Raw genomic sequence first — 22,829 nt, 5'->3', positions numbered from 1 at the left:
AGCATCACTAATCTACGTAGCGAATTTGATTAAAATATAACTTATAAATAGTAAATGTGATCTTTAGTTCACAGCCAAGTTTAAAATGAGATATTTCGGTGAGCTGTGCTGGTTAGTAAATTAAATGTGAAAATAATTTAATCACTTTTTCTCAGCTCTGATTTTCTTGGCCGTTTCGGTGTCTGGTCGATACAATTTTTTTTGGGACAATTTTTATGTATTTAAGGATAAGTTTATCCCAAATGGTCCATTTTCGGACGAGTTTTACAAAAATCTAGCCAGGAATAATCCAAGCAAAAATATCATTTCCTCGCCGCTCTGCCTCGAAATCGCATTGAGCATGATGTACATGGGTGGTGAGGGAAGATCGGCTCAACAAATAAAAAACGCTCTACATCTTTCATGGAATAAAAAAGAAGTGGCTAAAAAGTATAAGAATTTGCTGACAAACCTTGAAAACCGCGAAAAAGTGGCCATTGTTCATTTGGCGAATCGCATATTCATCGCCGATTATTATGAATTAGTTCCGGAATATAATCAGGGGCTTAAAGATTCGTTCAAGGCCCAAGCCGAGACCATCGATTTTAGAAGTCCGGAAAATGCATCATTGATTGTGAATAAGTGGATTGATCAACAGACTAACGGCAAGATCAAAGACCTAGTTACATCCTCAGACTTTTCATCGAATCTAACTGCAATGATCTTGAATGCTGTTTACTTCAAGGGACAGTGGAAGCTCAAGTTTAATCCGAAACATACAAAAGTGGCCGACTTTCGAATAAGTGATAAAAAACGAGTACCTGTTCAAATGATGCAGGTATCGGGAGTTTTTAATGTATCCTATATAAATTTCCTAGAAACCCAGGTGATCGAACTACCCTATAGAAATTCGAGCCTCCGCATGGTAATATTTTTGCCCAAGAAAATCAATAAGCTTCCTCAACTAGAGCAAACGATCGCCCACTTTTCCAAGCGTTTTGTACCGATGAAGGTTGACTTAAAGTTGCCCAAGTTCAAGATCGAATTTACAGCAGACCTTAAGGATATTCTCAAGAAGGTGGGTGAGATCTTTTAAGATTGTGAAGTTTAAAGTTTAACCCTTAGTTCACCCTTAGATGGGCATCCGAAAAGTATTCGAAAAGACTTTTAACTTTGCACACCTGGTAGATGGATTGTTTAAACTGGACAAAGTCAAGCAACGTGGCTTCCTGGAGGTGAATGAAGAGGGCGCCGAAGACGCGGCTGCAACAGGTACTGATAAATTCTTAAAGGGGCTCTAAATTTTTTTAATTCTTACAAAAAATGTAATCTGCAGTAATGTATGTATTAGCGCCACAAAGTGCCCCCCTGGAGATTGTGGTCAACCAACCGTTTGCCTATGTCATTCGGGATAATGAAAATATTTACTTTCAAGGACATGTTATTAACCCACAAATGACAGATAAATAAAGGGCCATTTTTAAAATGAATTAAGAATAAAAAAAAGTGCTGTATTAAGTAAATACTGTCTACTATTTTGTTTCTTGTTTTATGCAACAAACAGAGCCTCTTCCTATTGATACTGTGAATAACAGAAGTCATTCAATATGCGGTCTTCGGCCTGAAATGTGGGCAAAGATCAGGTAGAGTTTTGAAAAACCTCTTCGGCTTGCTGTTTTAATGCCTCTGGGGAAATTTGAGATCTGTTAGGTTTTATAAAAGTAGCGCCGAAAGTCTGGATTTTTGCGAATATCTTTAGAACGGTTCTTTGGGAATTTTTTTTAGTTTGTTCAGCGTGATAAACAACTTAAAACGAATCACAAAAAATTGGTCTCAAGGCTTACCTCGAAAAAAACTTAAAGTTGTGAATTAGTGTTATCGGTACGATATTTAAAAAATATTTGACAACCCTAGTCATGCATATATAATTTAAACAGCTGATCGAAAGCTTTGTTTATGTTTTTTGTTTGGCTAGTCTGTTTTGCTGATAAGAGTTTTCCCCGCCAAAACGAAAATGCAGCGAAAAAGTGCAATGACGCATACTCTTAAAACTGTTGTTGTCGTGTGAAAAATGTTAAAAGTGCCTAATAAACCAGACACAAATATGCAAACTTTGTGCACATTTGTTGTGCAATTTATTTGTATTTCGTTTTAGGTAATTGCACATGGATAATTTCAGCTTATTTTTAAACTCTAAAAACGTTGCTAGTAGAAATGGGCTTTTGGCACCGCGGACACTTGGTGTCTGCATCCGGATCAACGTGACCTTTGACCGTGTGTAGGCACGGATGCAACATCGTGATCACGTGTCCCTTGCGCTTAGGGTCCCTAACAACCTCCGGCTTCTTCAGCTCTGGGTCGAGGATCTAAAAGTAAATATTTAAAACTGAAAAAAAATGTATTTAAACTATACTCACTTCATACGCCTCCCGCCATAGTTTTGATTTGAGGGTGTTTTTGCCCATGGCCCATGTCTTGTTGAATATATAGGTACGCTTGCCATTTATAAGACGAGCTGAATGTGGATACGGAGGAATACTTTGAGAACTTTGTTTACGTTCGACAGAAACAGCACCAGTTTGGTAATCCGCAAAAACCGGTTTATCCGGAACATACGGATCATCGTTGTCATATATATCTTCATAGGGCAGATCAGAAGTTTCAAAATTATCTTCGGATTCCTCCATGTCGTGTTAATTATGAATTTAAAATTTAACACGTCTTTTCTTCTTAATGGATAATTGACAGGTGCGGCTCTATCTGATATCTGATCGACAGAAAATTCTGGAAACCACAAAGATGTGTGAGTAAAGCACCAATTTTGGCCAGAAATCCGAAAAAATCACTATCACACCACTAATTTTAGTATTTATTTGAACAAATTTTAAATTGTACAAAAAAGTGTTTTAGTTTTTAAATGCTTTTTTTATATTTTTTGGTTGGTAAGATAAATTGTAGCTACAAATTTAAATTTCAGGAGAAATTTTATTTTTATAATAAAATAAAAAAAAATTCGTAGAAAAGTTAAAAAAATTAATATTTTTTCTATTTATTATTTAAATAATCTTTAAAAATACTACTAATTTAATGGAACGTTTACCAAACCGTGATTCGTTCACTTTTATTTTTATTTATTTTTCTAAAATTCCGCAATATCCGGCTTCCGCATAACGGTCACTCGTTTTTCCAACCCACCGGCGACCCGATTTCCCTTGTAAAAATAATGCAACTCACAGTTATAGTCGATCGGACGCCCCCGCGGCGCTAAAATCGGGCAGATAATATATAGTACTATCAACTTTAATCGGTATTAAAACAGGGATAATCACCCACCCCTAAATAAAGTGAAAAAACCATGCGTGTACAAAAAACAGCTGCTATGACCAAAAAATCGTTCGATTCCTCAGATTGCACCTTTCTTTTGTTATAGTTTTGCTAGGAAAATCAAGGAAAGTCGGGGAAAACTAGCAAGAGGAAGAAGAGAAGAAAGGAAAAGCAAAACAAAACAAAGCATTTTCTCGTTTTCCTTGATTATAACACACACCCACGCAAAGTAAGTGATTAGATGTATTTACGTCACTTATTGATAAGGTCAATAACAACAGAATAACAACAATCGCATTGCACATAAGAAACAATCGTCTGTGTTAATATCCATGGGCATTACTTGAGTTCGATAAAACAAGCAACTTGTGACCCTCATTTGAAACAGTCGAGTACAGTGAATACCCTTTAAAGTGAACTCGAAAGGTGGAAAATATATATATTTTAATCACATTAACTTTTCCCCTTAGATTCATAAATGTATTTATTTGGGTTCCTAGATCTAAAAAAAAAATATTAACTAATTTCATTATTCAATTTATAATAAAAAAAAATAATTTAAAAAAATTTTACACATTGAATTTAAAACCACCTAACGAGGTTTCTAAAAAATGTATAGAAAAAAAATATATTTAAAAAAAATTTTCTTTTTCTAACTAAAAAAAGAATAAATTGTTTTTTTTATAAAAATTTGTAAATAAAAAAAATTTACTGATGCGAACTCTTGACCCCCACAGAATGCAGAACTGGTTGGCCTCCCACGATGGCGACGAGGATGCGATGGCGGCTCCTTCCTGCTGTCCCTCGTCCTCGGAGAACGGAGGTCGAATGGGATCCCGCCGGATATTCGGCGACATAACCACCAACAGACTTTGGACCTTTCGGGTGCTGATGAACCAGGAACTGGCCGCCCACGAGCAGCTGGCCATAGTGGGCAACTGCGAGGCGCTGGGCAACTGGCAGCACTCGGGAGCGGCTCTTCTGACCAAGGAGGACGGCGATGAGGATAAGGATAGCAATCTCTGGACCGCGGAGGTCTACATTCCGCGTCACTGCGACACGGAGTACCGCTACATGGTCTGTGCCGTGGACCCGAGTGCCGAGCAACTGATGGTCCGCCGCTGGGAGACCCAATTACAGGTTTACTAATTGCTTAACTACCAAATGACCCTATACGAGTGGAGCTGAAGCCGGGAAAACGGATTTGATTTGTATGCACTCGTATGGGAATCAAAGTGTTGAGATAATAGAACAACTAAAACTGAGTCTTATTTCCACAGCCTAGAATTATCCGGGAACTGGATGAGCAGCCCGCCAAGGAACACATGGATATTTTCGGCTCAATAAATGGACAGGACAAGGTGGATCGCGGCTGGCTGACCAAGGAGACTTTAGTTCAGTTAAAGTTCTTCTACGCCCCCTTCACTTTCAAGCAGCGCATGAAAAGAAGACACATTCAGGTCAAGGTGACGCCCATGAATCTGAGTATTCCGAGTGCCAGTTGCGAGGCCATGACGCCCGTTTCCCCGCCGGAGGATTCCCTGTCGAACGACACCCATGACACGAAGGAGAATGGTGGCGAGTCTACAGCTTTTGCTTTTAGTGAGGTGGTCACCTTGAGTGCGGATGAGTGCGAAATTAGACACCAGGAGCAATTTGGAACGGCCTGTGGACCCACGGATCTGGTCATCTTCCACCTGACAGTCGGGGATTTTGAAAATACCGCCTATTTAATAGATTTATACAGCTACAGCTCGCGAGTGGCCAGGGAGGATGGTCCACCGCATCACCTGGGCTATCACTACGTGCTGCCCAATCTGTTTAAGCGATCGGAGGGCAACCTAGAGCTACCCATCACCTGCGCCAAGGGCCATCGACCGCTGGGCATGATGCGTCTGGGTTATCTCATCGTAAAGCCCTCGTCGCAGTGCGCCCACATGGACATGAGTGTGAGCTATGCGCGCTATTGGAACAACAAGTGGACGGGCCTGGATGTGGGCCACCGGGGTTCCGGAACCAGTTTCAAGGCCAAGGATGCGGTGATCAGGGAGAACACCATCACCTCGCTGAAGAATGCCGCCGATCACGGGGCCGACATGGTGGAGTTCGATGTCCAGCTGAGCAAGGACCTCGTGCCGGTGGTCTATCACGATTTTATGATCTACGTCTCGCTGAAGTCCAAGTGCAGCATGCAGGAGCACGACTTTCTGGCTTTGCCCATGAGGGAGCTGACTTTGGAGCAGCTGAGGAAGCTGAAGGTCTACCACATAGCCGAAGGTCTCTCCCGGGAGACGCGCTCCTTTCACAACGATGACCTGCTGGAGCATCAGCCCTTTCCACAACTGGCCGATGTACTCGATGCCCTCGATGTCCATGTCGGCTTCAATATCGAAATCAAATGGTCGCAGCGGCTGGAGGATGGCAAAATGGAGGAGGAATTCGAGCATGTGGTGGATAGAAATCTCTACATCGATTGTATATTAGATGTAATCCTAAGAAAGGCCGGCAATCGCCGGATAGTCCTAAGTTGTTTCGATCCAGACATCTGTACTATATTAAGGTTCAAGCAAAATCGATATCCTGTGATGTTTCTAACCCTCGGCAGGACTGAGAAGTACCAGAAGTATTTGGACCCCCGGGGCAACTCCATGGAGCTGGCCGTCTGGCATGCGGTGGCCATGGAGTTCCTGGGCGTTGTGGCGCACACGGAGGACCTGCTGCGAGATCCCAGTCAGGTAACATGATCCCCTCACGAGTCGTGAATCACTCAGCTACGGACGCTTTTAGGTGAATCTGGCCAAGGAGCGTGGATTGGTGCTGTTCTGCTGGGGCGACGACAACAACTCGAAGGACACCATCAAGCTGCTCAAGGAACTGGGTCTGCATGCCATCATCTACGACAAAATGGATGTGCTGACCACCAAGGAGGTGAAGGTGAGTATTATACATTTGAATTAAATATATTTATTTAAATATATTTTTTTAAATCTCCCCCTTAGCAAAGTGTCTTCCACCTTCAGGCCAAGGACAGCCAAAAGGAGCTGCTGAAACTGCAGGCCCTGGAAATGGGACATGTGTGGCACACCTCTGCTGATGGAAACGAGGAACAGCAGGCATAGATATTGGATATTGCATCTGCTCTACTATTTTATACTCATCTTTATGTACGCTAATAGGACCAAAACTCATCCGATTTCCACATCTGTCATTAGCATTTCTCCATTTCGTCACTTAGCAAATTGCATTTGATTTTTATAAATAGTTTAATTTACAAAAAATGTACTTAAATTCTGTCCAACCAAATAAGGAACCTCTTTTTCCTAACTTAATACAACTGCTCTGTACTTCAGTTCTTACGTTCCCAAAAATCTTAAAAAAATATAAATTTAAGAAAGCACCGTTTTTTATGTGGGCAAAGGGACATATGATCAAAGTAAATATATACCTAGTAAAATTTGTTTTCCATTTTAACAATGAATATTAAGTTTTATTATTATTATGTTTACATTTTCTGTATTAAAACTCTTTTTTTTTTAAATTAAATTTCGTTGTCGGCTTGACAAATGACACGTCTTTCATGATAACATTGGTTGACCCTCATGCTACCATGGAACAATACAACGCAGTGCATTTCTTCGTTCCAATCATCGGGTTCCCCTGGTGACCACTTCAAATAGGAAACTGGCAAGCCGGTGTCTAGATATTTGAACTCCCCCTTTTTGGCTATATCGTTGACCGCCGTCCAGTATCGAGTATCGGGATTCAGTTTGGCCGTAACTGCGATAAGCTCTTTTTCGTCTTGGAACGTGGCCAAATGTCCGCCTTTTTCGGCACAAAAGCTTTCAGCCTCCGTCCAGTTTTTCGAAACATCGTGTCCGAAATAGAAATATCTCGAATTGACTTTCTCATAGGTCATTCTTAGTTTTAGTAATACCATTAGGTCTGCTAGTTGACTTTCCAAGTGGGTTATTGCATTCTCCATCCAGCGCGCTGATTCTGTGAAATCCTTTGGAACTGTGAGATTTTCGCATCCCACAGAAACCGTTGCGTTGGCTATAGCTTCTGGCAGGGATTCCAGCTCATCCCGCTCATCGCAATCCTGGTTGGCGACTAGGTTGTCCAGTACTGTTCCCAACATGGTAAAGGCCTTTCCTTTACAGTGGGTTTCCAAGTCCTCGGGGCTTTTCACTGGTCCTCCTTGAGATCCGTTTATATTCCCAGTAATTATCGCGAGTATCAGAATGCCTGTGAGCTTATACATTTTGGTTATATTTTCTAAAAGATTAGCTCAGCTCGAGGAGGGAACTAAAATATTTGGTCTCAAGCGTCCGCTTTTATACGTTTCTGTTATCACTCATAGGCTGGGATTTTATGCTCGTGATTAAGAAAAATAATTTATTTGTAATCAACTTGGTATTTTACATGTTATAATTGGAATGACTGTGTTATAGTTCTTGGAAAGCATAAAAATCTAAGATTTCAATCTTCTTGGTATTTCCTATTTTATACAAGTACAACTAATGGGAAAGTCAAACTCACAAGGTATGTATGTTGTATGTTTAAGAATTAAATCTGTCATATAATTGTTTGAAATATTAAATTCCAAATTTTAAAATATGAAAATCAATTATATCAAAAATCAATATCAAAATTAATATAAAAAGAACCAATTGATAAGAGAATTTTCAGTTTATATGGAAGTCTGCTTAAGATTGGCACCATTTCTTTTCATTCCAATAAATTTCTAAGATTTCATTACGAACATTAAGAACACATCTTGTTTTTTTTTGTATATATATTTTGTATTATATTTTGTCATCTGCTTGACATATGAATTTCTTCTTATAAGTACAATTGTTAAGAAACATAAAGCGCTCTTTAATAGCAAGGCAGTGCTCTCGATCATTTGTAGATTGGCACCATTTCTTTTCATTCCAATAAATTTCTAAGATTTCATTACGAACATTAAGAACACATCTTGTTTTTTTTTGTATATATATTTTGTATTATATTTTGTCATCTGCTTGACATATGAATTTCTTCTTATAAGTACAATTGTTAAGAAACATAAAGCGCTCTTTAATAGCAAGGCAGTGCTCTCGATCATTTGTAGATTGGCACCATTTCTTTTCATTCCAATAAATTTCTAAGATTTCATTACGAACATTAAGAACACATCTTGTTTTTTTTTGTATATATATTTTGTATTATATTTTGTCATCTGCTTGACATATGAATTTCTTCTTATAAGTACAATTGTTAAGAAACATAAAGCGCTCTTTAATAGCAAGGCAGTGCTCTCGATCATTTGTAGACCTAGGTTCACTAGGATACCACTTGAAAAAGGCAGCTCGCCTTCCGGAGGCTTCGGACACAAATTTACCCATTACCTCCCGATCGTTGATGCCCAGAAAGTATTTCTCCGAATCCTCAAGCTTCGCAGCGATGGCGTCGAACTCCTCTCTACTTTGAACAGATGCCAAATGTCCACCAATTCGACGACAGGCGTCCGCAGCATCAGTCCAGTTTAGCTTGACATCTTCTTGGATGTAAAAGTATCTTTCGCCGATTCGCTCGAAAACAGGAGGTATGCAATTTCTATCGAGTGTAGATAGGGTTTTCTTAATTTCTGTAAGTTGGGTGTCCAACTTGGACTGCATAGATTGCAGTTTATTTTCTAGGTTAGTCAGATGAGCCTCCGTCCTAATCAGTTTATCCACAAAGTCCTGGGAGACTATGTTCCTCAAATTTGTAAAACAACCAAAAATAAGGAGGGTTTTTAATAATATTTTCTTAAAATATCAATATCATATTTCTTATATTTTTTTTAAATTTTCAAAGCCAATAAATTTTTAAATTGATTTTTAAATTATTAAAATATTTTCCACATCACTCATACGCAGTGTTGCATTTTGTCGCAACAATCAAGCGAATGTCAGGGCAAAAGAAAATTGCGAACGAAGAAAGACACTGCGCATGCACTTAATATTGAGCAAAAGGCGATGAGATTAAGAACAATATCAACATCCCTCCAGAGAGAACGGAGAGTGAAAATGCCATCGGTGTTGATTCGGTTTGTTCGGATTCCTTTTCAGTTTGTAAAATCGCCTCGAACGGTTCGGAACGAAAGAGCGCGAGAAGAGAACGGACGGCCAACTCCCCGGAAAGAAAGAAAAATAGAGGAAGGAGGCGCACACCCCCAAAAAGAAAACGAGTGTAGTTTAGTAGTGAATTAGTCCACAGTTTAGTTCTCCCCCATCTATAGTGTTCCACAATTTTCAACGAGCCCCAAAACATTGGTTTTCCTGCGAGTCCCGAGTCCCCGAAAAATCGCAGTTAATTGGAACTATGTTTACGGGCAGAGCGCAACGAGGCCGCAGGATGAGAGAATAGGTGAGAAATCGGAGAAGGCGGGATGGGGATATATGGATAGGGATAGGAATAGGTATATATCTGGACAGGACAAGGATATTTACTCCGCTTTATCGCTTTAAAGTCAATCCATATATATCAGCGGACAATAAGGAAGTTTGTGATACACCGAAAACGGAAAAATCGATGCGTGCGCGACGACAACACACACGTGTAGGTCCTGCTGCTATGTGTGTGTATATCAAGTATACGCCAAGTTAACCGAGGCAGGCAGGCAACTTCATACCACAACAAAAACACGCTACTTACAAAACACTCCTGACCTACTGTGTGTGCACCCCCGTTTTCCATTTTTACCATTTTCCAAGCCCCCCCGAGAGGCAGTTAAGCCACCTTCTAACTACTCTACTTGCGTGTAATGTTCTTTCTGCGGGGGAAAGGAAATTCGGCATAAAAAAATATATACAGGGAAAGGAAGAAGAAAAAAGCCGAAACTCATTTTAAATACTTCTGGTTCTGTGTGCTCCTAGGACCCCGCTCATTAGAAGTGAATAAATAATGCGGTTAAATATGCATATACCACCTACCTATGTACACTTTAAACCCATGAATATTAAGCCAGAGTTTCGGCAGCACGGCAGTGTGTATAACATAATCATTAGCATTAATTGCAACTGAATTCCACCACTTTTCCCGGACACGGACAGGAAAACTGCCCTCAGCGTGTGTTTGGCTTGTTTGTTTTGTTTATAAAGCCTCATGAAAATTGTGTGTGAGTTGTTTTGTATTTTTATGGCGCTGATTCAAAAATCTAGAATCGAAATTGAGGGGCAGCCGGCTGCTGCGAGTAAACATCCAATGGACAATGATGAGAATCGACAACAGAAAAAGAACAGCCTGGACGGACAGACAGGGATAGACAGGGACGGGCAGACAGTTGGACCAGAAAAGGCAGACGGACAGGACGCTGTTGCTCACTTTGTGTACATGATGTACAAACAGTTGTGCGGCAAAAAAATAGTGCTGTTTGCCTAAGAAGGTCTCATGAAAATACACTTACTTGTCATAAAGATATGTGTAAGAAAGTGAGAGCAAGAATATCCTATTGATATTAAAATATTTATTTAATATCATAGTATTAACTACCATTGTCCAACTAAAAACTTTTATTTTGAAATCACTTAAAAAGGTGTCTAAAAGTATGCAACAATATATCCGGAATAACCCAGGATTCATTTAAATTTCAAGGTATTTTTTCACTGCCTACTTTTAGGCAACTTTATAAATGATTTAAAAAACTCCACAGTTTTCCTTCAAAAAACTTTAATTAAATTTGTTTAATAAAGGTATATTTAAAAAACCTTCAATATTAAAAACTTTATTTTTCTAATTTAACTTATTCGTTTTAATTCGTTTACTATTCTCCCGTTATTCGTTTACTATTTTCCCGACCTATGCTGTGCCAGCCCGTATTTAGATACATTTGTATCTGTGCGTGCGAGAGTGTAAACAATGCAGCGCCAAAACTAAATATTGTTTAAGAACAAATATTTGCCTTTTGTGCAAATCACGAAAAGCAATTTCATTATTCCGTTACGTTCAGCTCCTTTTTGTTTTATTTTGTTATATACCTTCTACAATATAGTCTTCGTGCCACTCTCCAAAAATTGATGACGTTATTGATGATACGGTTGTACTATATTTAGTTAGATCTGGGAAAAAATTTAAATAATCGCAAGTGGGATGCGCTTCACGAGCTGCTAATGGGTCAATTCAATCGAAGCGAATATCATTGCCTATTTTCCAAATAAATGGTCTTAGTTCGGGCGTTGAATTTGTTGATTTTGAATATTTATGCGGCGTAGAAGTACTCGCTAAATAAAGTGAATCCAGGCATTGAATCATCGGATGCATACATCAATTAGAGGAACGGGTAAAAACTTACCTCAACCGATTCCATCCGGCACACTTTAGCAAGTAACTGAATCATTTCAACTTGGAATCACGGATCCATATTCTTTATCCTAAAAAGTAAACAAAATTTCAGAGTGAAGATGTGCCCCTCACCTGAAATGATATAAAATACATATGAACTTCTCGATGATTTGTATACAGAAAATATTGATTTAGAATCGATGATTTGTATGCTTAACATTCGAAGGCGAGGTCGGATGATTTTGTTTATGGGGCAATCATATTTATTGCCATCAATATTATTTTTGAAGATTGTTTACTTTTATTTATCCGATTTTCGAATTGATAAATCGTTTTAATTAAACCAAAAAATTCCTTATTATTACATTTTCCATGTACACCCTCTAATTTCTGTGTTCTTAAAATAGTTGTGCGTGCGTACATAATGGCCTCTGTGAACCGACTCTTTTACTTTTACTCACCACATGTGTCTAGGTCATAAACTCATAATTATGAACCATTAAAATAAAGGGATCATATAAGCAGTACTGACATTCATAAGTCTCCCCGATGAGAATGTGTAATTATTTCAAGGAGACCACAAAAATAGCTTTAGTTTTTCCTTGCAATTGTTCAAAATAGCTTTGTTATTGTAAAATAATTTGTATGGCTTACACACTTAATTGTTTTAACTTATCCAAACAACTTCTTCCTCTCTTTCAGCGCCATGTTGTCCAATCCAGCCCCAACCTAGTGAGTAGCTGATTACCGAGCATCATTTGGGGGTGTTCCTAACATCTGGTTAAATATTTTCAAGTGGTGGTCCGAGGTCTTGAGACCTGATCCCTCGTGGGTGTCGAAGAGTGGATCGCAAGAAGTGAAAGGAGAGAGTGGCACGAGACCAAGTTGAAAAATCGTGGGCAAGGACAACGAAAAGCATACAGGTTGGCCAGAAAAAAAAAGAAATACCCAGAAAACAACAGAACATAAAAAGTATTCACAAAGCCCACACGAAACACCCACCAATAGCGGAAAATAAATAATTTTTAATTTGGGAAAGCACGTAGAATCCAATAAGTTCATCTTAATTAAATAATTTGTTTAATAATCTAGATTTTATTATATATTATTTAATTTATAATTGCATTCTAAATGATTGACTTTTGAGTTCCTGATTGAGACAATGACTTATATACCTAAAAAAATGCAACACTATGCGCATGCAGCCATGAATCTGATCAATATGGACTCAGAGAACCGGGTGGTGCTCAATGTGGGTGGCATTCGGCACGAAACCTACAAGGCCACGCTGAAAAAGATTCCGGCAACGCGATTATCGCGACTGACAGAGGCCCTGGCCAACTATGATCCGATATTGAATGAGTACTTCTTTGATCGGCATCCGGGAGTCTTCGCACAAGTGCTCAACTATTACAGGTGAGAGCTCGAATCTCTTTCAAAGGTGTCTAAAAGTATGCAACGTTTTCCTTCCCGACTTGAAATATAATGTTGCATCCTTTAAGACATTGTTTTTAACGATTTCTGGACCCTACTGATTGATTATTTTATTTTAAAATATATTTAACTTTCAGAACCGGTAAGCTGCATTATCCCACAGATGTGTGTGGACCGCTGTTCGAGGAGGAATTGGAGTTTTGGGGCCTAGACTCGAACCAAGTGGAGCCCTGCTGTTGGATGACCTATACACAGGTAAGTCACCTTCTTGATTATAATTTTATATTTAACTTAATCGATGGTGTATGCATTGTAGCATCGCGACACCCAGGAAACCCTGGCCGTATTGGATCGTCTCGATCTGGATACGGAAAAACCGTCCGAAGAGGAATTGGCACGCAAATTCGGCTTCGAGGAGGACTACTACAAAGGCACCATATCCTGGTGGCAGGAGATGAAGCCGCGCATTTGGTCCTTGTTCGATGAACCCTACAGTTCCAATGCCGCAAAGGTGATTTTTCAGATTTCTGATTTTAATTATATAAATTTATTTGTCAGACGAAAGCACTTAAATTCACTTTTCAATTAAGCTATAAATAATTTCAACAATTTCACGAATGAGTAGCAAGAACACCCACATAAAAATAGCATTTTAAAAGCAATCTACTAAATAATTACAAAAGTGCTTTGAAAATACATATACATCGTCTCATCTATTTTTATTTTAAGTGAATGTATATCAAAGCTTATTAAGACATCAATCATCTGGATTTTATATAAACTTTTTCATTTTAATTAGAAGATTATCCAAATATCGTATTTAAATTCCAGACCATTGGCGTGGTTTCGGTGTTCTTCATCTGCATTTCGATCCTGTCGTTCTGCCTGAAGACCCATCCCGATATGCGGGTGCCCATCGTACGGAATATTACGGTGAAAACTGCGAACGGAAGTAACGGCTGGTTTTTGGACAAGACCCAGACCAATGCGCACATAGCCTTCTTCTATATCGAATGCGTATGCAATGCCTGGTTTACCTTTGAAATATTGGTAAGTAATCTGAAATCCTAAAGAACCCCCTTATAACTTTTTAAACTTTTCCAGGTGCGCTTTATCTCATCGCCCAACAAGTGTGAATTCATCAAGTCATCTGTTAACATCATAGATTACATAGCGACGCTTAGTTTTTATATCGATCTAGTGCTTCAGCGGTTCGCATCGCATTTGGAGAACGCTGACATCCTCGAGTTCTTCTCGATCATCCGCATCATGCGTCTGTTCAAGCTGACGCGCCACTCGTCCGGCCTGAAGATCCTCATCCAGACGTTCCGGGCCTCGGCCAAGGAGCTGACCCTGCTGGTGTTCTTCCTCGTCCTGGGCATCGTGATCTTCGCCAGCCTCGTCTACTACGCGGAGCGCATCCAGCCGAATCCGCACAACGACTTCAACAGCATCCCGCTGGGTCTCTGGTGGGCCCTGGTCACCATGACCACGGTGGGCTACGGCGACATGGCCCCCAAGACCTACATCGGCATGTTCGTGGGCGCCCTGTGCGCCTTGGCCGGCGTACTAACCATCGCACTGCCAGTGCCCGTCATCGTCAGCAACTTCGCCATGTACTACTCGCACACGCAAGCCAGGGCTAAACTGCCAAAGAAGCGGAGACGAGTGCTTCCCGTCGAGCAGCCGCGACAGCCCAGACTGCCAGGTGAGTGGCTCTAAAGCACCGTAGTTGGGAAATGAGGTTTCACTACCATTGGTCGAGCCATCTTTTGCCCATAAAATATATTTGGGGGTGCCAAGGAAACTACTTCGGCTTTAAATTCCTTGCAAAACTATCTTCAGTAGGTACCACAGAAATTACTGCGGCTTTGAAAAGGCTGTCTAGTATTTGCGGGCTCACTACCATTGGTCAAACTACCTTCAGTAGGTACATTGAATATATTTAGGGATGCCACATAAATTAATATGGTTTTTAAATCACTTCCAAAGGCTGTCTAGTATTTTAGATAACAATTAATTTACACATTTTGCTTATGAAAAGATTAAAGTGAAATTATTTCAGAGTAATTTCAATCATTTTCAAAAGCAATCAAATTTTATTTGATGATTGATTGAAATGAAGATTATTTCCCCGAAACCTCAAAATACATCGTAAATCACAATGGATGCGTATACAAAAACCACATGAATTGTATATAATAAAATTAACAATGAGGCGAGTTTACAAGAAGAAAACACAATATTATGGAATTATTAATATTTATATGGAATTAGAATTTATTGTAGAAGAAGCGTGGATTATTACTAAAAATCAATTATTTATAGAAAAAACTGCTTAATGATATTAACGATTTTTTTAAGCGTATCTATTAAGTCCTCTATAATTTCTACATTCGCACCAATATAAACTCATCCTTTTTATTAAATTTTTAGGTGCCCCTGGCGGTGTCAGTGGCTGCGGCACCCCGGGCTCGGGTCCCCATTCCGGTCCCATGGGATCCGGAGGAACTGGACCACGTCGCATGAACAATAAAACGAAGGACCTGGTCAGCCCCAAGTCAGGTGAGTCCTTGTGTGTCCTTAAACGAGTAACACCACACCGACTGCCACAAACCAAGCAAAATGCAAGCCTCAAGCTAAAGCCACCAAGCAAAAAAAAAGTAAACCAAGTAAAATCGAGCTGCGCTTCAAAAAAGGCACCGCCAAAACCCAAAAAATATACCACTAAAAGTACAAAAAAACGAGTAAACCAGCTAAACCAAGCCAACCAAGTTCTTAACCTGTACCTAAAAAGCTCGCACAGCTGCACCCTCAGTTCGAAAGTAATCGAGTTCAATGGATTAACTTTGCAATAAAACACAACCCAGTAATAAATACTCGTTATCCTTTGTGCCGTCTCGCAGTTTCTCCTGGCAAATGAATATTGATAGTAATTGATATTATACTAAGAGAGACTAGAAATACAACGTCTCCATATTTTGGGTGCGCTTCCCCCTTTTCGGCTATACTATATCCATTATATAACATATCATTCGTCGTGTACGTGTATATATGTACTCTTTGTAATTACCATGCATTTAAGGCTTCTTTATTCCAATTCCAATTTATCCATTTATTCGAGCTTAGCTTTCATTTTACGCAAGTCATTCAAAGGAATTTTTAATGGCGAATTATGGAGTCTAAGTGGGAAATCGATGGGAATGTTAAGGAAACTTCTTATATAATATTTACAAAATATCTAAAATAGTTTCCCTTTGCAATCTTATAGAACTCCACGAATTTCCCAAACTCCAATCATAAAGCCAAAGATTCAAGTCATTTCCTCATAATATAATTTATTTGCAGCCCTTTACTTTTTCTCCACCTATCGAAGGCATACTTGTATATTCAAAGTCATCGCCCTCCAATCAGTTTAGGATGTACTTTTTTCCATTGAGTCAGCAAAATACAAGAATATGTATCGTACCAATATATAAATATATATACCCTTTCTTCAACGATTTTGATACCCAGATACGGGACTCTATTTCTTGATTTCTTTTTTATACCTTTGCTCCAATTACTTTTGTTTACTTTAATATAATTTAATTTCATTGATAAAACGATCCAATCCAAACCCCAAAAATCTTGTGTAAATAGATGAATATACAACAATGATTGGCAAACCGCGCGATGGCAAAAAGAGCAGGCTGCTCTAAGCCAAAGAACACAACAACAGCAACAGCAGCAACAACAACAACATGACCCACAAAACAACAACCACAACAGAACCGGCTGAAGAACCAATAATCCCCCAAACCATTACTTCCAAGCGAAAACTTGCAATGAGAGATGATGATGATGATGATGAAGATATTTTCTATATAAGAATTTGGCAAACTGATCTATGAGTAAACGAAGGAAAATTAGAGAGGACTGGACAAAGACCATATATTGGATAGAGATCGTGGTACGTTGGATCGAGAGCAAGATTCTGGAAGCCATTGATATGCCTATGAATACTATGATTACTCGTTTACTCGTGTCGGCGACGTCTGCTGCCGCCATCTACTGTTACTACTACCACTTCAACCTGCTATATAATCGTATATATAACTATACAATATGTAATTTTCTACGTGTTTTCCTCTCTCTCTATATATTTCTCCACCTATCTTTACAAATAATACTATATATACATTATATATCGTGTACGTGTGTTGTTCCTCAGTTCTGGCTCGTTCGTTACTTCGTTACCAGTGTATAAGATATACTACATATATTCAGATCTGTAACCGTATCTTCTCTCTCTCTCTCTGTGTGTGCGTGTGTATTTTTGTGATTTTTTTGGTTTTTAGTCCCGAATCAGAGATCCCTTAGCCATGTAACATTAATTGAAAAATGTGTGAAAAAAACGTTTGTATTATCTCGAACTCTTGTATTTCAGATATGGCCTTCAGTTTCGACTAAGACAGAAAACAGAACAGAACCAGAAAGATATTTTGTAATTTGTTAAGCCCGCTCAAGACACAAAAAACAAGAAAAAACTCAGCAACAAAATCGAAATCGAAACGAAATCAAAAAACGAAACCTCAGTTATATAAATAAGAAATCCCCGGTTCGTTCATCTATCATCTAACTACTTATCAGCTAACCAAAACTCGGACTCTGCTGGGCGGGTGTGTGTTGGTTAAGAAACCTATTATTATCTACCCCTAACAACCTCCAACTTTCTCGCTCTCTTCCAACCCGACAAAAAAAATTCCCAACTAAAAGTGTCAAATAGTTGAAAAACTTTGAAACTATAGTTCGTAGCAAGCAGAAACTCTAGAGTTTAGAGCCACCTTCACGAATCCGATTTCCCAGCATTTGATTCTACAAAGTTTGACCCCCTCCACCCCACCCCTGTTTTTTGCCTGAGTCCAACGGAAATCTTTGCCAAATGTAGTTTGCAGATATATTGTATCTAGCCTTATATGTGTGTGTTTTTGTTTTGCCGAGCATGCTGCATGTGACCCGAATTTTGACCCGAGTCTTGGAGTGTGATTAGTGTTGCCATAGTTGTGTGTGATGTTTGTAATCGTGTTACACTTGCCCACCCAACCACCCACTATTCCCCCTCTTAAATCGTAGTAACCAAGTGCACCCAGTAAATTACCATCAGCAATTTTGAAAAAAAAAAGAAATCCCACCTGTCATAATGAAATTCAAAGTTTACCGAATTTGGAAACTCCAGCTTGACTAACCGACTTAATGAAAATAATATATTTACCTCTCTCTCTCTTTTTCTTTCTCTGTTTTTCTCTTACTCTTCCTTGGACTCTCTTCCCACTACTATCTATCTATTGTTTCCGGCTGTATAACTCCACCTACTCCACCTACTGCTTCCTATCCGAAAACCGAAACCGAAATTGATAATCCTTTTCTGTGGCGGGGTTAAAACAAAAAGTTGCTCAACTTTTCGCAGGTCCGCTGGGCGCAAGTATTGTGGCCATGAGTCCCAGGACCATGTTGGATCTGAATCCTGCCCTGGCGATGGGCAAGCCGTCGTTCCAGCCCCGTATACCCACCCCCCTGGCGGCCACGCCCCCTCCGCCACCGCCGCCCAGTTCCGGTCCTATTTCCGGTTCCGGTGGGGTGACGATTGAAGGAACTGGAACCACCAAGGCACCACTGCAACCAGCACCACCCACCATCGCAGTGTCCACCACGGCGAGTGTGGGCAAGGATTCGGGCATCTCGACCACCACAACTACGGCACAGGAGACCAGCAAGAAGGCCTTCCTCTAAGAAGAAAGCCACCTGATATCTATCTATGTTTCCCATAACCATATCCTCCCCCCATAAAACAGAGCTTGAAAATTATCGATATTTTCGATATTTTGACAATTTCGATTCGATTACATCGATGTTTCCAAGGGAAAACTCAACTTAAATATCGAGAAATAGCAATCTGTCGATATTTTTTCAAGCTCTACCATATAAGCAATATCTATTCGATATCATACATAGCCTTCGCATACGTATTCGCTAAGAACAATGAAGGAGTGTTTCAGAGATGGCAAACGGATCATAGATCATATCACTCGAAATCGAAATGAATATCATATATTCATATATTAGAAAAAGGTCAGATATCAATTGTGATGCTATGAATTATATAAAGTATTCTTTGATTTTCAGAGGTCTACGCTTATTTGACTGTTATTATAAATTAGTTTATTAAAAATCAAAGCAATACCATTAATTACAAATTTATAAACCCTATAAAATTATTTACATTTCAATTACGATCCAGCCATCTCTGATCGATCGCAAAATACCTAGACTCGCAATTTGTGTTGACCATATCACGACATACCTATCAATATCGAACCTAAAAACATAACCTTAGCTAAAGTATAGATAATCCAATTGCTTGACTTGACAACATTTTACCATCGAGAGCTAACCAAGACAAGGCGAACACCACAAGTTTTTAACCATACGAAAGTGTTTTTACCGAATGCAAGCTTGCTAACGATCCATTTTCTACCGTAAGCCTTAGATATTAAATCGACGAAGGAGTGTATATAAAATCTAGATGCTTTATAACTCGGTTTGCCAGTTCCTTATGCGTTGTGTAAAGACTCGACTGCCCCAGTTCTCGTGGGGCGGTTCGGTTTGAAAGCTTTAATTTGATATATTTATAAAACGGGGGACTCCAACTCAAACGCGCTTTGGGAAGCTTAATTAAACAGAAACCAATCAAAAAGTACATATACTGTTTAAAAATTCATTCAAGCCAGGCACGTGTTGACTTCAACTTTTTTTTCGACGAACTAAAAATAGGAAAGGTGCTGATTTTCTTCAAGGAAAACGCACAAAAGTTTTACGGCGCAAAAGTTGAAGTCGAAGAAAAACAAACGAAATTTTCCAACTGTTGGCACTTTTCGCTCATCACTCACTTACATGCCGGGATTACTCGGAATCGCTTCTTATGTTTTTCCAACCAACCTGTAAAGTTGGCTCACATATCAACAAGCTGGGGAAACCTTAAGGAAAATTTCAAATTTCTACCAGTTAAAATGCAAATTATTTCTATTAAATTTTGTTTGGTACTCCAACGCCAACCCCTCCCTGAATAAATGAAAAACAAACAAAGAATCCAGAAGCGGCGGGAATTCCTTACAGTTCCGTTCAGTTAACTTGAATTTGTTGAAAAAGTTTACAAATTGCTATGGGGTTAAGTGGGTGGATTTAGCCCCAAAAACTCACTGGCGTGGTTTAAAAAAACAAACAAACACAAAACAGGTTTGCAAATTGTTTTCCCCGATTTTCCTTTGATTTTACTTGCGCAAGTCATTAGCTAATTCTCTTGTACATTTTGAATATACATATATATCTCTCAGCAAGCATTTTGCCTACATACTTGTAAGAACAAACATGATAATTACTGAAAACAAACAGCGGAACAAAAAAGAAGCGAATAATAAGGATGCAAAACTTAAGCAACATTAAGATCGAAGATGGGCAACAAATAAACGAAGTTTGCAAAACATTTGTTAAGTTTTTACAATGAACAAAGCATTAATAAGAACTAAATTAATATTAAAAATATTTGCAAGCTATAGGAAATTGATAAAAACAATTGTTTATATCGTTTTCGTTTTCTCTCTATGATTTCGAAACTGTTTTTTAATTGTATAGTTAAGCAAATTGTATACTATTTGAACTAAACAAAACAAATTGTTCTCTCAATAATTCATGAACAAAGAAAATTAAACTAATTATATATACACATTTATATATATAATTGAACAAGTATATATATGAATTTAAAAAAATAAAGAAATGCAATAAAGAAATCTATTGAACACCAAACATTTGGTTTTTATGGGAATACTAAACGCATACTAAAATCTAAACGCAGTGCAACTGGGCGTAACTGGGCTCATATCGGTGCCATTTTAGATAAGGTGCTTTTCTCCCTGAAGGCAATGTTACAAAATCGCCTTCCTTTTCCAAATCGTTGATGCCAATCCAATAGATATACTCGAACCTGATGTTTTTATTGAGTTCTTCCCTGAGTTTTTCATTGATGGCGTTGAGCTCCTCTTCGTTTTCTATGGTCGCCAAGTGTCCGCCTTTTTGTTGACACCTTTCCTCAGCCAGATACCAATTTCCCATAGAAGAGTGTTCGAAGTAGAAATACTTATATCCGATTTTGTCGAATTCCCTCAGATCTGAGTTGATTCTTGGATTTACTAAGAAGAATAACGCAAGTGCTCCCCAAATAGACATTTCGATTTTGTGCTACTCTATTTTTTTGAGCAGAACAAGCGATTAGGTTCCGATTGAGATGGCAAACTGAAATATTTCGGCATAATGTCCTACTTTTATAAGTGCTCTGGAATGCTTATCAGTAACACAATTGATTTGTTTCTACGCAGTCTTAAGACATCTTGTCTCTTTTTTATTTACATTAATTTTATTTGACCCTTTATAGCCTTTATAATTGAAGTAAACAAAATTTCTGTTATTGTTTTTAGACATTGGGAGATTAGAACAGTTGCTTAAGATATTAATATTTCTGTTTAGCGAATTAATCGATTCAAGCTTTAAAAGTTTGTTTTCCACTATGTAGTACTTTACACTGATAAAAAAATACATAAATATTAAATGCAAAGATTCCTATTAAATATTTAAATTAAATAAAAAAAATCCAACCTTCAATCAAGCAGAAAATATTATTTTTAACCCATATTTTCTTGTAAAAAAAAAATAAACGTTTTTAAAATTAAGTTCAATTGTTATTAATATTGTTAGTAATATTTTCATATTCATATTTAGTAAAAACCTCAATGGATTAAAATCAAAGCGAAAAATATGTGGATTAAATATAAAATCTTTGGATTTACTACTTTTTTTTATAAGTTTACCTTTGTATTTTATTAAAGACTTTCGAATCGCTTCGACGCTTTGGGAACCACTTTATTGCCACTTTCGGCGTTTGTTTCGATTTCATTACCAAAATTTGCTATTGCAATAACAGCACAGACACCCGAACCAATAAAGGCCAAACAACGGAAAGAGAAGTATCGCCTCGGCCCCCGAGGGCCTGACCTTCAACACTTGGCACAAAAGACCCATATAAAGCGGCAAAGAGCTGAAGCTTCAGCTTCAGCCAACCAAGTGTAAATCGGGTCTCGGTCTCCATTCACCTCTTTTTCGGCCCTTGGCGATGGTCCAATAAAGCGCTTCATTAACCAGAGACTTTTTCGAAGGGGGTTGGGTGTTACGAAATGGGTTGCGATAGAAGGCTTAAACTCGGAGTAAGCCCCAAAAAAGAAAAGAGCAAAAATTCCAATGCTAAACGGGGAAATCCCCTCATCCTCATCCTCATCCTGGCCCTAAAACCAAAGCTATTTTGAACTGGCCTCAAAATCAACAGTTGGTTCTTTCGGGTGGCCAAAATCGGGTTGCGTTGGTTTGTTGGTGGTTTTTGTTTTTGCGGAAGAAGAGCAGAGATTTGCGCTCAAACAATTTTTTACTATCCACCCACATTTTGTCTGGGTGAACTAATAATCCATGAAATTTCAATTACAAGTCAAAAATTATGCCCCCTCTCTCTTTATCGTTCTCTCTCTCTCTTTCGCACTCTTCTCTGGCCATCTCTCTCTGGTGTAAGTTGTAATCATTGAGAGCTTTTTTGTTGTGCTGGAAAAACTCGGTTACTATATCGTTTTGCCGACAATTTGCAGAGTTTTCCAGTTTTCCTTTTCCCTGGTATGAGGTGAGGGGGCCTGGAAAAGCTCTCTCTT

General features: G+C 38.7%; 6 protein-coding genes across 16 annotated transcripts; 3 read left to right on the top strand and 3 right to left on the bottom strand.

Moving 5' to 3' along the window:
- The first annotated feature begins 50 nt into the window (after positions 1 to 50).
- On the top strand, positions 51 to 1,538 carry LOC108064207 (serine protease inhibitor 42Dd-like). The gene is made up of 4 exons (XM_017151613.3): positions 51 to 98; positions 156 to 1,057; positions 1,116 to 1,251; positions 1,316 to 1,538. Exons 1-4 carry the CDS (start codon positions 86 to 88, stop codon positions 1,447 to 1,449), a joined length of 1,185 nt encoding a protein of 394 aa, XP_017007102.3. The 5' UTR covers positions 51 to 85; the 3' UTR covers positions 1,450 to 1,538.
- A 530-nt stretch (positions 1,539 to 2,068) lies between these two features.
- On the bottom strand, positions 2,069 to 2,773 carry LOC108064221 (uncharacterized). Its single transcript, XM_070215920.1, has 2 exons — positions 2,397 to 2,773; positions 2,069 to 2,345 (listed from the first exon to the last, which is right to left on the bottom strand). The coding sequence occupies exons 1-2, from the start codon at positions 2,664 to 2,666 to the stop codon at positions 2,166 to 2,168; spliced, it is 450 nt and encodes a 149-aa protein (XP_070072021.1). The 5' UTR covers positions 2,667 to 2,773; the 3' UTR covers positions 2,069 to 2,165.
- A 360-nt stretch (positions 2,774 to 3,133) lies between these two features.
- Positions 3,134 to 6,695, top strand: LOC108064253 (glycerophosphocholine phosphodiesterase GPCPD1). 4 transcript variants are annotated; one of them, XM_017151684.3, is made up of 6 exons: positions 3,134 to 3,286; positions 3,410 to 3,532; positions 4,041 to 4,443; positions 4,584 to 6,038; positions 6,091 to 6,237; positions 6,303 to 6,695. In XM_017151684.3, exons 3-6 carry the CDS (start codon positions 4,042 to 4,044, stop codon positions 6,420 to 6,422), a joined length of 2,124 nt encoding a protein of 707 aa, XP_017007173.2. In that variant the 5' UTR covers positions 3,134 to 3,286; positions 3,410 to 3,532; position 4,041; the 3' UTR covers positions 6,423 to 6,695. The 4 variants fall into 4 exon arrangements, with proteins under 4 accessions (XP_017007173.2, XP_017007172.2, XP_017007174.2 ...); XM_017151683.3 differs by having other exon boundaries at positions 3,145 to 3,532; XM_017151685.3 differs by lacking the exons at positions 3,134 to 3,286; positions 3,410 to 3,532 and having other exon boundaries at positions 4,391 to 4,524.
- Positions 6,696 to 6,841: 146 nt separating this feature from the next.
- LOC123003267 (accessory gland protein Acp29AB-like) lies at positions 6,842 to 7,564 on the bottom strand. The gene has a single exon (XM_044395299.1). It carries the CDS (start codon positions 7,562 to 7,564, stop codon positions 6,842 to 6,844), a length of 723 nt encoding a protein of 240 aa, XP_044251234.1.
- A 946-nt stretch (positions 7,565 to 8,510) lies between these two features.
- LOC108064187 (accessory gland protein Acp29AB) lies at positions 8,511 to 8,963 on the bottom strand. Its single transcript, XM_017151593.2, has one exon. It carries the CDS (start codon positions 8,961 to 8,963, stop codon positions 8,511 to 8,513), a length of 453 nt encoding a protein of 150 aa, XP_017007082.2.
- A 427-nt stretch (positions 8,964 to 9,390) lies between these two features.
- Positions 9,391 to 20,889, top strand: Shaw (Shaker cognate w). 8 transcript variants are annotated; one of them, XM_070218529.1, is made up of 10 exons: positions 9,391 to 9,696; positions 12,313 to 12,342; positions 12,407 to 12,533; positions 12,816 to 13,026; positions 13,182 to 13,299; positions 13,361 to 13,555; positions 13,876 to 14,094; positions 14,149 to 14,752; positions 15,481 to 15,609; positions 18,476 to 20,889. In XM_070218529.1, the coding sequence occupies exons 4-10, from the start codon at positions 12,818 to 12,820 to the stop codon at positions 18,814 to 18,816; spliced, it is 1,815 nt and encodes a 604-aa protein (XP_070074630.1). In that variant the 5' UTR covers positions 9,391 to 9,696; positions 12,313 to 12,342; positions 12,407 to 12,533; positions 12,816 to 12,817; the 3' UTR covers positions 18,817 to 20,889. The 8 variants fall into 8 exon arrangements, 7 of the variants coding, with proteins under 7 accessions (XP_070074630.1, XP_017007164.1, XP_017007162.1 ...); XM_017151675.3 differs by lacking the exon at positions 12,407 to 12,533; XR_001770252.3 differs by lacking the exons at positions 9,391 to 9,696; positions 12,313 to 12,342; positions 12,407 to 12,533 and adding an exon at positions 17,474 to 17,705 and having other exon boundaries at positions 12,551 to 13,026; positions 18,494 to 18,613.
- The last annotated feature ends 1,940 nt before the right edge of the window (positions 20,890 to 22,829 follow it).

Source organism: Drosophila takahashii, chromosome 2L, assembly GCF_030179915.1.
Source record: "Drosophila takahashii strain IR98-3 E-12201 chromosome 2L, DtakHiC1v2, whole genome shotgun sequence".
Taxonomy (NCBI): Eukaryota; Metazoa; Arthropoda; class Insecta; order Diptera; family Drosophilidae; genus Drosophila; species Drosophila takahashii.
Note: the sequence above shows the minus strand (reverse complement) of the source record. Positions and strands in the feature narration are given on the sequence as shown.